Source organism: Apis cerana, linkage group LG2 (assembly GCF_029169275.1).
Source record: "Apis cerana isolate GH-2021 linkage group LG2, AcerK_1.0, whole genome shotgun sequence".
NCBI classification, from domain to species: domain Eukaryota; kingdom Metazoa; phylum Arthropoda; class Insecta; order Hymenoptera; family Apidae; genus Apis; species Apis cerana.
Genome location: NC_083853.1, coordinates 9,761,199 through 9,777,920, shown reverse-complemented (window position 1 = coordinate 9,777,920; position 16,722 = coordinate 9,761,199). Strand labels below are relative to the sequence as shown.

The 16,722-nt window shown below is 45.2% G+C and overlaps 2 protein-coding genes across 15 annotated transcripts in view; one reads left to right on the top strand and one right to left on the bottom strand.

Annotated features, from left to right (window-relative positions):
• Positions 1-16,722, bottom strand: part of LOC107996812 (zeta-sarcoglycan) — a 209,665-nt gene that overhangs the window by 75,768 nt on the left and 117,175 nt on the right. The gene's annotated exons all lie outside the window — the stretch shown is intronic.
• The window catches only part of LOC107996813 (uncharacterized), an 89,152-nt gene that overhangs the window by 49,844 nt on the left and 22,586 nt on the right, over positions 1-16,722 (top strand). For 3 of the 10 annotated variants that reach the window (XR_009828819.1, XR_009828817.1, XR_009828816.1), the window contains one exon: positions 8,517-11,079. The exons of 1 other annotated variant lie outside the window; for it this stretch is intronic. Coding sequence is in view for 3 of the 9 variants with exons in the window: in XM_062071076.1 (XP_061927060.1) it covers positions 8,517-8,599 (83 nt within the window). In the remaining 6 variants the exon portion in view is untranslated. Of the gene's footprint in view, positions 1-8,516; positions 11,080-16,722 lie in introns of those variants that run through there. 6 more of the 10 variants (XR_009828821.1, XR_009828818.1, XR_009828820.1 and 3 more) reach the window with 5 other exon arrangements.

Here is a 16,722-nt window from a genome sequence, read left to right as displayed (position 1 = left end):
ATACAATGGAAATCAATATTTTATTAACGACTTCTCGAATTAAAATCCGACTGATGTGTAAATAAGAAGATACACAAGTAGCATATTAAATCAGACAGGATTATTTCAGATTTTACAAATATACCTTTCTCCTCGAATTTCAATCTCCCCTGGTTTCAGTCGTCTAAAATATTCAAGCGAGTCAAACCTTGCCACGAAATTACCATTTTCGTCCCAGTCGAGATGACGATGATATTCTTCTTCGCGAGAAGCGGCATCCAGCCTTTAATCTTCCATCTCTCGACTACAAAGATCGATCCACTGATGATCTCGACATCGCATTTCCACCAATGACACCAAGAAACGAGGCAATTTTATTAGCTGCGAATGATTTAAATAAGTCCTCTCCCTTTCCTCCTTTTCTTTCCCAAATTCAAGATTTTATTATACAAATCAGGTACCACAGGTCACCCAAGATTGTTTCAATCGGATAGATCTTTCCGCCGATTTCTTTCTGCGTCGGATTTTCAACTTGCTACCAATTTTTCGCTCTATAAGGTACAACCTTCTCTCCCAATCGACGCGCAAACTATTTCAGTAGCTTCAACAGCCGATTCCCTGAGCTGGAATGCGAATAACGCTCCTCGAAATTGTTGACTGGAAACTCTCAGAGCGCTCGTCTTGTTGAAAACGAAAGAAAGGTTCTCTCGAATGGGAAAAGTAATTCGAATTCAAAAGTTGCGATCGTAGAAGAAAAGCGATTATTTATTTATCTATAACTCCTGATAACAGCAGAAAGTAGCCGAAGGAGAAGAGAGAGGGAGTGATAGTTGGAATGGTACGGTAGTCCATCGAACAGGAGCGTTGTAAGCGGGGGCTTAGAGTGGATGCGGAATCAGCCTAATCACCCGGAAGTGTCGCCACTGTTCACCGCTAATCCGATCGCAGATGTTTCCCTCTCGATTCGACCCTCCGTCCTCCCATTCGCTCTTTCTCGCCCCGACTATACTCCCCTCCTCTTCTCCCCGCCTCTCTCTCTCTCTCTCCCGCTCCCGCTGTTCACCATGATTCCGACCGCAGTGTTTGTTTGCGGCTGCGTTAGCGAATCCTAATCGCGGTTGGTCCGTTTTCGCCCTAAATCTGCCACTGCGTGAGACCGGACCGCTTCGAATCGAATAAAACGGGCTACCCTGCACGGCCGAGCTTTAATCTTCCCGCCAAGGGGGGAGGAGGAGGGGATGCGTATTCACAGTTGACAAGATCACGATTCCCTTCACCGAGCGGGATTGATATAGCGCTGCTCCGTTGAAACTTTCACGATCTCGCTCACGTCGATCGAATACACGCGTGAAAGATGAGACGTTTGACGTTGCTCGATATCGTCAAAATCGAAACGTAAGATATCGTAATTTTTTTAAACAATAAGGATATTGATCACTCATTTTCACTTTTTATTTCTTCCGATAGAATTCCATTCGATTAGATCGCAAGGGAATATTGCATTAGGGAGAAATAACGAGGAATCAACGTTTGTCGCGTGGAGAATTACGCGAGATGAAGCTTGGAACGCTCGGAGAGGAGCGAGTGGAAAGAAGAGAGGGAAAAGTAAATGAGCGGGAAAGAGAAAGAGAGGAAGAGGGGGAAAAAATGGAAGGAAAATCCAACAACGTCGGTACGTGTTCATACGCGTAGGGAGAAGGAAAAGGATTGCTATTTTCAAGCAGGGAGGGAGGGAGCAGGAGAAAAATATTTTTGAAGCGAAGAACGCGCGCGTTGGTAAGAGAGCCACTCTAATTAGCTTGGTATACGGGGTGGCTTTTTGTTTAATTAACACGCCTGTAGTAAACCACCCTTGTACCGGAGTCCTTCCCATCCTCCTCCTCCTCCTCCTCCTCTCTTTCTCTGTGTATGCCGACACTTTATGCTCTTTTTTTTCTACCCCTCGCCCTTCCCTTCGCCCCTCTCTGCTTTCCAGACCGTACGTTCCCTTCGTTCACCCTCCGTGATACATTCGATAGGTATTTGTTTGCTTGAAAATCAAGGGTATCGGATTTAAAGAGCGGCGGTGGGTGCGTGAAAAGGAGAAAATAGAAGAGGCACAACTTTTTTAACATGCCATTCCTGCTCTTCTTTCTTCCTCTTTCTCTCGCTTTTTCCAATATTTCTTTTTTCCTTTATTTCCTCCTTCGTGCTCCTTTTTTTCGATTCTCCTTCTCTCTCTCTTCTCTTTCTTTTCTTGCTCCTCCTTTCGCCCGACGTTCGCTCGCCAACCAACTTCGTTCCGCTCGCCGGTTATTCTTTTCAACCGGGAGGAATCCGGACGAGAATCGCGGTGGCTTTAGCTCGCGGCATCGAGTAACCTTATATCCCCCCCGATACATATATCTCCCTTGCGATTCTTTGTCCGCACCGTGCGAATGAATAATAAAATAATGCCGACGTCGACAGCTGCTTGGTCTCGATGCGACATTGGAACGTTTTCCACGATGATCCACCCTGAGTTTCATCCCTCGAATATGCGCGGTAATTGCGCGGTTCGAAGACAAATATTCCTCGCGATTGGAACACGATCAATTACGAAGGATGATCGAGCTGGAAACACCGTTAACGAACACGTTTCATCGGATTCAGCTTCCTTTGTTATCCAACACACGTCATCTAGAAGTCGCGTTAATTCTTCGAAGGATTGGAAAATTTATTTTGGACGAAAAAGGTTTCAAGCTCTCGACAATTTTTAACATTTCTCAAATGTATAATAATAATAGAAGAATCGAGATGCCAGACGGGAACGAGAGATGATCGATCGCGAACGAGCACGTGTGTACAGTGGTTGGGGAAGAAAAATACGTTAATTGGGGCGAAACACACTCGCTAGGCCCAGACGAGTTTCGTATCCGCTTCAGGGATTCGGTTCTAGTTCGTACGTAGCTGGATGTTAGATGCAGGTGGCGCAGCGTATTTATAACCTCTTCGTGACTCCTCTTCCTCTTGGAGCCAACAATACCTCGTGCAACTCGCCTCGTACTGGCGTTTGCTTGGCCAGCCAGAATCGTGTCGCCGTTTTCTTCTCGCGTTTGCCGGGATTTTTTGCATTTTCCAACAGGAAGTCTCTATTTCGCGACTTTTCCCTGATTGTTCAAAGAAATAAACGAGGAAGATAAATAGGATTACTGTTAAGTAAGATCTTGCATCTTGCGGAATTTATTTCGTAATTGAACTGTATAGATTCGTCGAATACGTCGTTGTTTCATTTTTGGATAGAGTTGCGATTATCGATAGATTTATTTCGGATTATTCTTGTTCTCTGACATATAATATGTATGATAGTTAATAGATTTACGTACGCTCTCCGACATTTGAAAAATCGTGGATACGTATTGCAATTCGATCGAAATGTCGGACGCATATAGATAACAAAATATCACTCGATCGACGCGCGTGTCAATACAACAAATTCTATCTAATTTCATCCGTGTAATAATAAATCCGTCGTTTCCAATTTCCACAATTCCTAAAAATTGCCGATCTCGATCTAATCCCGTCTACCTAGACCCCTCGAAAAGAATCCCTCAAGAAAAGCCCGCAATTATCGAAATTGAGGCTTCCCATTCTAAGCCTTCCACTCATTCCGAAATACGCAACGTTTCCTCCATTACAATTTTAAATACCGTGGAAACCCTTCGAATCCCTGCTCTAAAAAAGGACTCGAAATCACCCCCATCGTTCAACCCCAAGATTCGTGCAATAACACATAAATAACACTCGATTCCGCCTCTCTTGAAAAGGAAAAAACAGGGAACAAAGACGAGAACAATCAACAATTCCCTCTCCCTCCTGCTACTCACAACTAGCACGCGTCACAAAGACTCGACTACTCGGCCCAAGTGAACCTTGGCCAAAATCATCCAACGAGATCTCGCGGCTCGGCTAATCCCGTCGCGTCCCTCGCGCGGTTTCCTTAACGAGCGCCGCGTATTTAGCTTTAGGGGAGGGAGGTGTTCAGGTCAACACTTTTACGCGGGCATCAGATAACGGCGTGGTTGCCTTCGAGCACGGAGCCAACCCTCTGTCGTTAAACGGTTAAAGTGTTGTCCAAACTCGGCGAAACTCGTTTGCTCGAGCAGCCGCTATCTTCTTCGCGGGATCTTCCTCCTCTTTGTCCCTTTTGTGCGTCCCTCCGACCTTCTTGCTCTCCCTCTCTCTTTCTCGTTATGCACTTTAGGAAACACTATCCTTTCACTTTGTTTCGATGTTCGTCGTTCGCCTCCAAAGTATCCTCTTCCACGGTGCCGATCTTTGAACTCGTCCACCCTCCCACACCTCGGTCTGCACAAGTAGCTCGCCTCGCTCTTCTCGAGATGCGATCCTAGGATACGACTCCTGAGCAAAGGAGCAGGTTTTTTTTCTTTTTTCTCGAGAGAGGGAGAAAAGCGAGTTTCGACAAGTGTCTGATCGAAGAAAGTTGGACGCTGTTAGTTCGGGGGAGAGATGTAAAGAAGAAAGAACGAGGAACGATATACATTTTGATAATACCTTTTGATGATAATTTCAATATCCTCCTGGCATCGTTCATCTAAAACAGTTTTTCGACTCGATACCTGGAAGGATTTAAGGAACAAAGGAGGTAAAATCTTTTCCAAGTTATCTAAGCGATCCTCCCCTAACACAAATATTATATTTTTAATTTCTCAAGGGATGAAAAGCCGAGCGGAAATTCGCTTCGAGGGGAAGAATTTGTACGAATGAGAAATAATGAATAAAAATATGGAGGAATCCCATCACGAGCGGAATTCCAGCGGAAAAATCGCATCTTACGTACAAGAATACGTTTATACGGAAGGGATATTTGTAAACCGAGGAGTTTGCCGGAAAGCGAAGGATACGAGCGCAACTGTTCTCACACGCGAGGGCGCACACGGGGATGGAAAGGGCTAAAGCACACTTGACTCTAAGCTGGCAGTGACGACGATTTATCTTAGACGTATCCCCTCCCCCCTCTATAGAGTGTCACGATCCCTTTTAAGCAGCGCATAGGTTGAGCCATTAAAAGGCGATGATCGATGATTCGCCGCGGTGCTGTTCCATCGTAAGCTATCCATTATACCGGCTGGCAGTATATCTATCCCTCCCTCCCCCTGGCCTGCTACTCTAAAATTCATTCACCGCCGAAATGGCCGCGACAACCGCTCCAAATCACCCTCCCCTCCCCCCGTTTCCCCAAATATCCCGCTCATCGTAAATTTCCAATTTCGGAATTACAGGCATTGTTACGAGGCCTCGTCAATTCTCGACCAAGGAAACCTTTCTCCTCCCCTCCCTCTCGCCTTTACCAGTCCGTACGAGTGGGTTTTAATACGAGACGATCATATTACGCGCGTGTATACGCGATGTGGAGAAGAATATAAGAAAAAAGTTACGACCTCGATTATGGCGTGCATCGAAAAAAGTGCGGAGGGAGAGGGAAATGGGGGAGTTAAAATATTAAAACGGTTCTCATGAATAAATTCCAGGGAGTGTACACGCGTAAAAAGCCATCGTTCCTTTTCTCGCCGCCCAGCTCCCGCGGGCTACTTCGCGCTGAATTCGCAATCGATGCGGTTCCACAGAGCGCGTGTTCGAAAATGTATTTCAACGTTCCCTCTTCGCAGAGAAAAACGTTAAAACGGACGATTATCGAGACGAAAATTCCGATCGATGCGAAAAATTTCCAAAATTAACGCGACAACCGCGTTAAATATTTAACGAGGCGTGGCTTCCAAAGAGAAAACGGAGTATTACGCGACGTAATAACCCGTCGAAAATATCGTTTCCGTTTAAAAACCGTAGGGGTCGAGTATATTTCGATAATAGGTGTGCAAACCTTCTGTGTGTCCAAAGCGTCCGTTTTCTCGAAAGATCGTCGCCTCTATCGATTCCTTTTGTCGTTTTCGACGCGATGATCGATATAACGGCGGTGATATCCCCGTGCAGGGCCATAGTCCGAGCAATGCGACGAGGATCTCGTCGGGACGGGACAAGGGTGGACGTGCCCTATCGAGGACGTGGATGAGGGTAAGCGGGCAAGCTACGAGGCTCATAATCAAGCCACGTCACAATGGTATTCCTCTAATACGTTCGAGGGCCGGTGTCTATTGGAGGAGGGTGCGGTAGCGCGGCGGTGAATGGGACTATCCGCGTGTCGTATACCGCAATATAGGGCACGTAATATCAATGTTCAACTCCCCCCCTCACTTGATTATTGCGCGAGGAGTACCCGCCGGATTATATCCTTTAACGACGCGCGCGTTTGTACACGTCATCGTCCACCGCGGTCCTGCGGTCCTCCAAATTGCTTTCTAGCGTACCAACGCCTGTCCGCGGGTCCTCCCCCTTTTAATTTATCCCACGTTTCGCGGCTTTTGCGCCCCTCAAATAATCGAATCGAGTTGTAACGATCAATTAGGGGCAAAGTCGCTCCTCTCCCCTGGAAAAACGGATTTGCTTCGATTCTTGGTTGCGAGGTAGGAGCGAATTTGATATCATAGAATAGGATAGAAGATGAAATCTCCTCCTTCGAGAAATTCCTCCCTCCCCCCTCCACGAGATCTATGCGTCGATTCAAGGCGATGGAACGAATTACCCCTCCTTTTCTTTCCACCTTGCTTGTTGTATTGGAACAAACGCTCTTCCACCAGCGAGGTTAACAGGAAACGTACGTAATTCGGGCGCCCTCGTCCGGGGTTCGTGAAAGGTTTTCTTCGAGTGGCGTGTCTCGATCTCCTCGTTCCTCCTTGGCGGAACGAATGAAGCGAAGCGGAGAGAAAAGAGGGAGAAGCGAGGATGAGAGAAAGTAGAGGAGTGTAGCGGCGGAGAATAGAAAAATAATGAAAGAGAGGGGGGGAGGGGAAAAAAGAAGAAGAGGTGGAAGAGGCGAGGATGAGATGGAGGGGTGGGCGAGGGACGGAGGGAGAGAGGGCAGAACCGACCGAAGAAGCAACAGGTGCCGACGTCTAGATAGCGAGCAACCCCTGCCGCCTTTCGCCTCTTCGCTTATACATCCCACTCTTCCCCTCCCCTCTCTCTTTCTCCCTGTCTCTCTCGCCCAGTCTCGTGTCTACCCCTCGAACAGATCCCTGGCTAGATAGCAAAAATGTTTAATGGGGTGAACTCGGCGGAAAATGCCAGCCGACCCACGCCGTCTTCTCTCCGTAACACGGAGAGGCTCAGCCCTGAAAACGTCGTTTCCCTCGATCAGTTTCGCATTAACAACTCGAGAACCGCTTATCGAGGGGTGCTCCGCGCCGCGTATATCCGCCTCCCTTTTATTTTCCTCGATCGGAGTGGCTCGTCCAGTGTCTCGAATTTCTCTCTTCTTCTGTCTGCCGCTACGGGAGAGAGAAGACAAGTTTCTTCTTCTTCTTCTTCTTCTTCTTGTCGTGTACGACGAAGGGGAAGAGGAAAGGAAGGGAAGCGGAGGTAATTCAGTTGTTCCTCGGCCATCGAGTTCACAAACAAACGGGATAGGAACGAACGAGGCGGGATCTCCCTTGATCCCTAAGCGGGAAATGAGAATGGAAGTCGTAAGGGAAATTATTCCGTATACGCACGTCCCGTGCGGCGTCTCGATGCGGAAAATTGACTTCTTTAAGGCGCCCCGTCCACAGTTTTTAACGAGATTTCTTATCGGCAATGATATTCCTCGCCGCGCCTCCCCTTCGGGGAGAGGAAATAACACACAGGATCGTTTTTCCTCCCGTTTTTCTCCCCCCCTTTTTTCATCCCCCTATCCGAGTTAATCGTAATCGTAATAAATATTATCGGGGAAATTTTCGCGTTTCCTTCATCAGGGACTAATCCGAACTTCGACGTTTCGTCGAAATTAATCGTCGTCGGAGATTTAAGCGCTCCGAGAAACCGGAAGTAGGAAAAAAGAAAAAGAAAAAGAAAGGAGAGACTTTCAATGGATCTCCTTGCGACGTACCCTCGTTAAGGGGAAAACGCTTCTCCATTCTCGCTTTTATTCTCGCGTAGAAAAGTATTCCAGCCTTTCTCAAAACCTTCGATACTACTCTAATCGGTAGTAATTGGGAGGGTGGCTCATTGTCGCGAACCCTCAATGTCTCTTTCGAGTCGAGGATCCTCGGTTTCCGCGCGGAATTAATGGGACGCATTAATAAGGAGGGCGCATATTTCAAGCGGTAATTAAATTTATACCGAAATGGAGGGGGAGGAAACGAAGAGAGAGAGAGAGAGAGAAAGGGGTGTTCGTGGAATCCGTGGGGCGTAGCCGCGTGGTCTTTTTCATTAACGTAGCAGACCGGATGGTTAGAAGCCGGGGAGTCTTTAATGCGAACGGTTGAAAAGCAATTATGGTTCCGGGTGTTCGCCCCGAGATCAGGCCTCGTCGTTCACGGATATATCACTTGGAGGAAAATATACGAGCCTTGATAAATTTTAATTAAAAAAAACCAGATGATTTCATTCGAAATCCATCGCAAAATGCGTACACGAAGTATCTGAATTCTGCTTTAATTATTAATCGTTCTTCCGTTTTTCAGTAAGTGGACTGTTCACTGAACACCGAAAGAAGTCTCGTGGAAGGAAACGCATTCCATTTTCATTCTACCATGGTGTGATCTGAAGCTCAATCTAGAATCGTAACGTATATATAAAAATATAAATATAAAAATTGTTTTAGTTCTCATTGTAGGCTAATATTCGATAGTTTAATTTATAAACGTAATTTTTTATTCAGTTGAGATAATAATTGTACAATAGCTTCGAAAATATTTCATCATATTATCCTAATTTCGTAAATGAAAATAATTTTTACGATTTTGAATATTCAAATTACAGCTCCTATATTATTGCGTGTAGAGGGATTCTTGCCGTCAGATTTCTTTCCATCAGTGAACAACAATGATGGATGGAAATTTAATAAAGTTGAGATTACGAATAAAATTACTGTGTAATAATTTATCGTTCAAACATAATAATAATAATCGCGAATAATTAATAGCAAAGGTAAATATCGAAAATAAATGTTACTCGATAGAATTTTAATAAGCAATCGCGTAAAAATAACTTTATTCCAGATTTTCTTAACCCAGTCACTTGTTCGATGATTACTTCGCAGTGAGAATCGTGAATAAACGATATCCCAACGATACTCTCGAGGTTAAAATCGAATCGAACAGAATCTCTGGAACACAAGAGAGCAGGGAAGCCGTTTACTTTTTTTAAACACCCTGGCCCTTGGAAGGTTTTACGAAGCTGCGGTATTCCGTATTAATACGATCTCGCGTCCCACGCCAGCCTCTCGGCCCCTTTAAGCTTTACTACACTCCGTGAGCGCGATTAAACGCTCTTTTCGAGGCGCAGCCTCGTCCCGCCCGTAAATACTCCGGTTGTAATTCAACAGGTACAACCGTCCCTCCGATTAATCTTTAAACCCGCGCACCTGGAGGAGGAGGCATACCTCCTCGTAACCTCCATTCCGTTTCCATTCCATATCTCCCTTTCATCTGCCTCCTCCAACAACCACCGCCATATTTCCATTCAAATATCCCGCGCAAATGTATACCCAAGCAAGTAAATTCGTTCCTGTGTTATTATCCGATAGATAAAGATTTAATTCTCGATAAATATAATCTCTCGATTTAGCGGGAATCTCTCTCTCTCTCTCACTTGCTATGCTAATATCGAGAGGGCTCGACCGCTTTTCATAAAGGCGTCGCTCGCGAAATAAGATGGTGAGTTTACGAAGAAAGCCGACGAGTGGCGGAGGTGGGGAGCGGGAGCCGTTATGCTCGCGGCATCTGCCACCATCGTATCCGATATACGGTACTTTGTTTGCCCAACCTGACAGCCTTGTATATATTGTTGCACGCCTCGCCTCGAGAGCGTGGCTGGTAGGAAGGAGAAATCGCGAAATCCGGGCACCGAATAAATCAAAATACAAACCGGCGTATCGAGATTCCGATATTTTCCGCGGCCGTGAATCCATTCGAGGCAAGTCTGCCGTGCTACGTAATCCTCGGTCCGGAATCGCCGTGGAATCTCTTTGAAATCGAGTTGGGAGATCGTGTTGTGTATATCTGTAAGTGGAGACGCGACGTGATGCTTTCGTTCGATCTTTGATTCGGGGAGAATATTCGGGGGACCGTACATGGGGTATAATTAATCAATGGGAGGGATTTGCTTTGATACGGTACGTTCGGCTTTCGAATTGGCGGTATTTCAAATTTTTGATTCGATAATTTGGCTATTGTCGTCGTTCGAACGAATTCATTTTCCTCTGTGCGTTTATTATTCTAGAACACGTTGGATCCGACATCCAACCCATCGTTTCGCGAAATCACGTATTAATATCAAATACGATTTTATTAATCCAACGTTAATATTGTTGCTTCGGGGAAAGGAAAATGGATAATGGAACGCGGAGATAAAGAAGGTCGAGCTCGTTTCTGTTTGCATCTGTTATTTACATCTCCTTTCGAAAACGTAAATACATCGTAGCTGCGCAGATAGAACGTGCGTATATTTTGATTTAACACACACTCTGGACGCGTGTGCTCGTCGGAGATATCGCCTAATAGGGCCATACCTTACACAGTCTGGTGTACACAGTCCGAGTATTAAGATAGGCGATCTGTCGGAGCCGATCGATAATCGGACTATTATATCGCGGAGACAGAAATTCCGGGACACGAGGCCGACATAAGGAGACATTAACATCGGCCGATTTCTCCCAATAATCCCTTCGAGGAACGAAAACGTGTCCAACCTTTCCTCGAACGACGCGAAAATTGCTACGTCGAGCCGGATACCTCTAACCAATCGAGTTTACCCGCCTTTCTCCTCTCCTCTGGCCAATATTCTCGACGAGAATCGAAGCAGGTGAAACGACATATTTCCCTCGCTTTATCCTGCCTCTGCTTGATATAAAGATCTTTTCTTCGAGCTAATCCTCCGTTAAACGTCGTTTTTGAAACGTTTGGAAAGAGTTTAGTAGGTGGTGGAATAAAAGAGGACATGGAATCGCGTTCTAAAGGCGAGGGATTTTCTTCGTGTCGCGAACGAGAGAGGCAATATCATTTGGACGAGAATCGTGAGATTTGGGTATGTATGATTGGGTATGTATGTAAAGCATCCTTGTTTATAAATGCATGCACACGACGATACCATTTTGTAACGACGAGCTTTGTAATTTTCGTAAATGGAATGAACGAATCGTAAGCGCAACGACGCACAGTGGGGTTCGAATAATGGGAGAGAATGACTGGACAAAATTATTATTTTTTTTCCCCGGTTTTCAGATTTGTACGGAGTTTTAATTTTTTAGAAAACAATACCGCTACTTTTATCGTATCGTTTCATTAAAAGTGTACATATAAAAAGTAATTAATATATAAAAAAATATACGAGTGGAAAGAAAAAAATACGAGACACGACTGTAACTTAAAATAGAAAAAAAGTGAACAAAATTACAATTTTTCAAATATGGACTATAACATGGAAAATCTGATGATTTTATTTGAATCCGAAAAAGAGGATTTAAAATTTTAATGTATGATTATCCGTTGAAGCAATTGTTTTTTTATACATTTGAAAATCAATTTCATCCATTTAATACACATTATTCGACAGATTCTACAACGACGATACATCGTTCCAACTTCAAAAAGTAGCCTTCCTTTCTCCAAACGAACTAATCAAAACGCGCCATTTCCCCTACAGAAAACTTCTAAAAAAAATACCTAATCGTCTTTGCATTCCTTCCCTCGCCCCACGATAATACAACAACGTCGTGCATCCGAGTAAGTAAGAAGATAAAAGGGGAAGAAGTGAGAGATGAAAGGGAAATTGAAACGCGCGGATCGATACCGGCTCGAAATATCGGTTATCCACAGAATATGGTGGCGTATCTCGTGTATTTACGAGATAAAGCAAGGGGTGGAGAAACAGGAAGGAGAGAGAGAGAAAAAAGAGACAATAAAAGAGAAAGAAAAGGACGGAGGGAACGAAATATAAATTCGCTCGCGTTCAACTACGAACTTAATCAAATTTAATTCCATCGGTGGGCTAGCTCGTGACCAACGTTACATCCAACGTCGGTTACGTTACGAGATGGAAGATGGAAGAAAACTGGAATGGGTAGCGCGCCGGAGTATTGTGTTTCGCGTGTGGAAAATCCGAGACGAGCCTCCAGGGGCGGTGCTTCGCCCCCTCCCCTCTCTCTCTCTCTCTCTCTTTGTCTGAAACTTGGAACAGGTATAGGAGAGGGGAGGAGAAGTAAGCGGATCACGTTTTGATAGACATCGACACCGACAACGTAATCTAATTAGGCGGACAAGGGCGACCAAGGCCGATGGAAAATTCATGCATCGGGAAAGTTTGCAATATTTTTATCTATCTGCTCACATTTACCAATTACCAAAAACTTGTAATTTAAAATAAGGCGTAATTTAACGCGACGGTGAAAGATGATCGCGTGTACGTATCGATTTCGTTCCGTGTAATGATAAAAAAAGAGAGAGAGAGAGAGAAGGAAATTTATCGTTACTACTCCTCGTTTTAAATCGACCATTTTTATATTTTCAATAAATATAGGGGGAGGGGAGGAGGAAAAATTGCAACTCGCAGCGAACGAGTTTTCTCTGTCGGTTACAATCATCACGCACGTGCCGCGCACACGTGCACACAGCCACGCGTGTTCTGTTTTTCATCGGGCCAATTAAACTTCATTTCCAGCCGCGTCATCACCACACACAGTTCATTCCAATAATTTCCACCCCGTGAAAGAGTACATAATGGTTTATAATCCGTTGCTCGAGTATCGAGTGTTTACTCGATATTTGGATCGAAAGAAGAGAGGAAAAAACAAAAAAAAAAAGAAAAAGAAAAAGAAAAAGAGAAATACGCAGGAAAGAAATCCTATAAAAAGGGTTTCGAGGACCGAGCCAAGTTTAGAAATCCTCGTCACGTTATTCGATACCTTAGGGCATTTCTCGCAGGGCCAGGGGAGGAAGGGGGGAGGGTGGAGGGGCGATAAAGGATGGGCGAGATAGATGAAAAAGAAGGCGAGGAAAGGGGGGAAAGAGAAGAGGGGAAGGTGGCGTGCCGAAGAGCATCTGCAATCTTGTATGCAAATCAAGGGGGAATGAAGCGAGACCCGTGAAAGGGAGGAGGGGATTTGCTCGAAGACGGAAGAAGGCGGTTGCTTCGGGAAAAATTTGTTCTTTTTAAGATTTCTATATGCAAATTTCTCCCCGCGAAACCCCATCTCTTTCCCCGTTTTCCTTCAATTTCCATCTTTTGTCTTTCGCGTATAAACGCGAGATTACGAATTAAATTAGGCGAATCACGTTTAATCGCATCCTCGTATTCATCATCGTGTGGATAAATCCGATAATTCTCAGGCGAGAGAGACGCATGACAGAAAGATAGAGAATAGGATAAATGCTATAATAAACCGCGAATCGATCCAGATATACGAATATAATCTTTTTACAACAGGTTTATATGCAAATATAAAAATATAACGTTTCTTTCATCTTTCGAACATCTTTTCACTTACGCGGAATTTTCCACGTAAGCTTCGCGTCATATCCTCTTTTACTGCCACTCTCTCTCTTTCTCCCTCTCTCTCAAAAAAAAAACTCTAAAGATGAAAGCAAATTGGACGGATAAAAAATGGATAATCTTTTTTCCTTTCGAAAATTTCATAACGCATTACCTGCCACTATCTCACAGCTGAACATAACGTATAATTCTCGCGGATGACACACCGCCGCGATGCATTTACGGATGTGGTTAGGTTTCCGGTTTTATTAATGATCCGCGAGTGTGAACGGAAACGTTATCGAGGAAACGTTGGGCTGGGAGAGAAATAAGAGAGGGGCTCGGCGGAGCAAGAGTGTCACGAGAAGCCTGTTAGCAGCGTAATTACCATTAGTCCATTAGGATCCATAATTTGCCTAATCGGGATCCCCCGTGTATTGCTCTGTTTACTTGGGATACCGTACACGCCGTGTACGCCTCGCCTCGCCTCGCCTCTCGTCTCGTCCTTTCCCCTCCCCCCCGTGTTCCCGCGTACGATTTCGTTAGACGCGACCCGGATCAAAGAGCTAACTTTCGTCCAGGTGTATATCGGAACGTATGCGAGATGTTTGGAGATTCGCGAATACGAAGTTCGTGTGTGTGTATACAGCGGAACCAGGTGGTATGAACGCGAAAATATCGGCAAATATTGATAGGGAAGTCGAGTTGCGTGTCGATGGGTTATGGAATAAAATGAATTTCCCGGCGAGAATCAATCGACCGATTTGTTTATAATTTTTGATGAACGAATCGATCGAGAAGCTGCTTTAGAATCGATAAATTAAATTGTGGCAATAAAAATTCACGTTCGTGAAATAATAAATGAAGATACTTGAGAAATCGTACATATATCTGGGTATACACGAGAACGATGATACGATTCAAGGATTTGAGGAGATTGGCGGAGATTCGAAGGCGAGGAAAAATTTTAAATTGCTCGAATAATTTAATTTTCCTCGTGGGATCGAATAAATATTAAGCTATGTAATTATTATCAGCTTAAAGCAATTTTCTTCTCGATTCCACGAGCGTTAAATAAACTCCTCAGAACAATAGACCAAGATATTCTGTTTCGAAAACCGTCTATCAGAAATGCGACTCAACGTCGAAATATAAAATCGTATACACGCGCGAGCCCTTATTCGACGCTCCTCTCGAAAGGAAGCCAGATACGCGGATTGCTCTCCGCCCGGAACGCGCGTTCGATCGCGGATTTTCCAATGGGTGGAAAAAACCGTTTAAACCGGTTTAAAACGAGTATTTACACACCGTTTTCACACCGGTTTAGGAAAATGTCAGGAAAAACGGTGTCACCTGGGAATTACCGATCTGTATCGAGTCGAGGCAGCGAACGAAGCCCGGTGAATTACGGGGCGCCGCGTCAAGAAAAGAGAAATCGGAGGAGGGAGGAGATAATGCGATTCCGCGGATAGAAAAAAAAGTCGGTCGCTAAAGCTTTCGCTCCTCCATTTCTCCTTCCTCTTCTCTATTTCTCGTTTCGATTTCCCGGGGAGGAAAGGGTCAAACCACCACCGCTACTATTACCACTGCTACGGAATAGCAGCGGTATCGTGTGGAGCGTATTTTTGGCGGACATTAACGATAGCCGACCACTGTTTCCTCGGGATGAAGGAAGCTTGGTCGAAGAATCAGAGATAGGAGAGGAGGATAGGTGGGCGCGCTGTGTGGGTACCAGCACGATGTTTCCTGCTTTCAGGTTATTTCGAAGTTGGTCGGTTGTTTAAGTAGGTCGCTCGTCAAGTAGGTTGGAAGCGGAGGATAAGGAAGGGAGGCGGTGATAGAAATGGCCATGGCTCCAAGAATATGGATCTCCGAAATTCCTATCTGGAAAATCCAACGCTTTCCTCTTTTGTCTTCCCTCTCGAGCCTCCTTTTGTCGTACGTTCTTCCTCCCTTCTCCCGGAACGAAAGCGGGATGCACGTCGATCACACCGAGCCAAACATCGAACTCGAACCTTCCCGAGAAAATACGATTTTTATCCCTCCCTCTTTCTCTCCTCCGCGATAACAATTGGTGAGAAACGAAAGAATAAATTCATTCGTTTCGCCCCCCTAAAATCTCGTCCTTCGATCAATCGCCCTCCCTAATTCGTTGGATACGAACGAGATAGAATCTGAACGCTCGTCGTAATGCCTTCCGAATTACGTGGCCGTTAACTCGTGGCCAGCTCGCAGTAATTTACACTTCTTTCCCCGTCCGCGGCGTTCTTCTCGTGCATCACGTCGTTTGGGTAGAAGGGAGGGAGGGTTGGTTGGTTGGTTTCGCGCCAGCCTCGCGGTAAAAGAGGACCGTGTTCCATTAAAGGCATTTATTTTCAGTGTCTGCACTTAAAGGGGAGGAGGGTGAGCGAGGGTATTAGAGAGAGGTGATCCTAACCCGACCCAGATTTCACCCTCGTCGGTCGTGGCTGAATTTCGAAATGAAAGAAACCCGCGCCCGATCGATTCCGCTCGTCGTTGAAAAGAAAAAAGAAGAAAAAAGAAGAAGGAGGAGGAGAAGAAAGGAGGCGAAAAGGATCGATCGAGGAAAGGTAGAAAAAGAAGGAAGAAGGAAAAACGAGCGAGGAAAAATTGATTCGACAATTAAATCGCGACGTGTACCATCCATTCCCGATTAAATTTCAAAAATTCCGCAAACAAGATCGAGTAGAGCTGGCGTGGATGGAACAAGAAATCCTCAATGTCTGACGAAGAGAGAAAGAAAGAGAATTTTCCTCGACTCGTAAAAATTTCATGTACGCGAAAGAATCGAAAGGAGAAGGAGGAGGACGACAAAGAACTTAGCTGCGCGAAGAGTTTTCGGGAAAGGGAAACGCAACGCCGGGCGAAAGAGAGAGAGAGAGAGAGAGAGTTTAATTACGAGTAAAAATCGAGTTTGCTCGATCGGCGTCGAGATTGTCGCCTTGCGAAACGAAGTCTCGCGATTATTAGATTTCCAGTGGAGGGGGTTGTTGGTCGTCTCTCTTCTGGAGGGAGGGGGCATGGCGAAGGTTGGCTAAACAGTGTAAGCCCGTCGTGCGATCCGGGAACGGGGATGAACGGAGACGAGTAGAGTGGGGGAGGGAGCGAGAGGGTTGAAACTATTTCTCTTGCCTCTCTGGTACGCCGGTTGTGATTTGAATACATCCAGTTAGTGGCGCG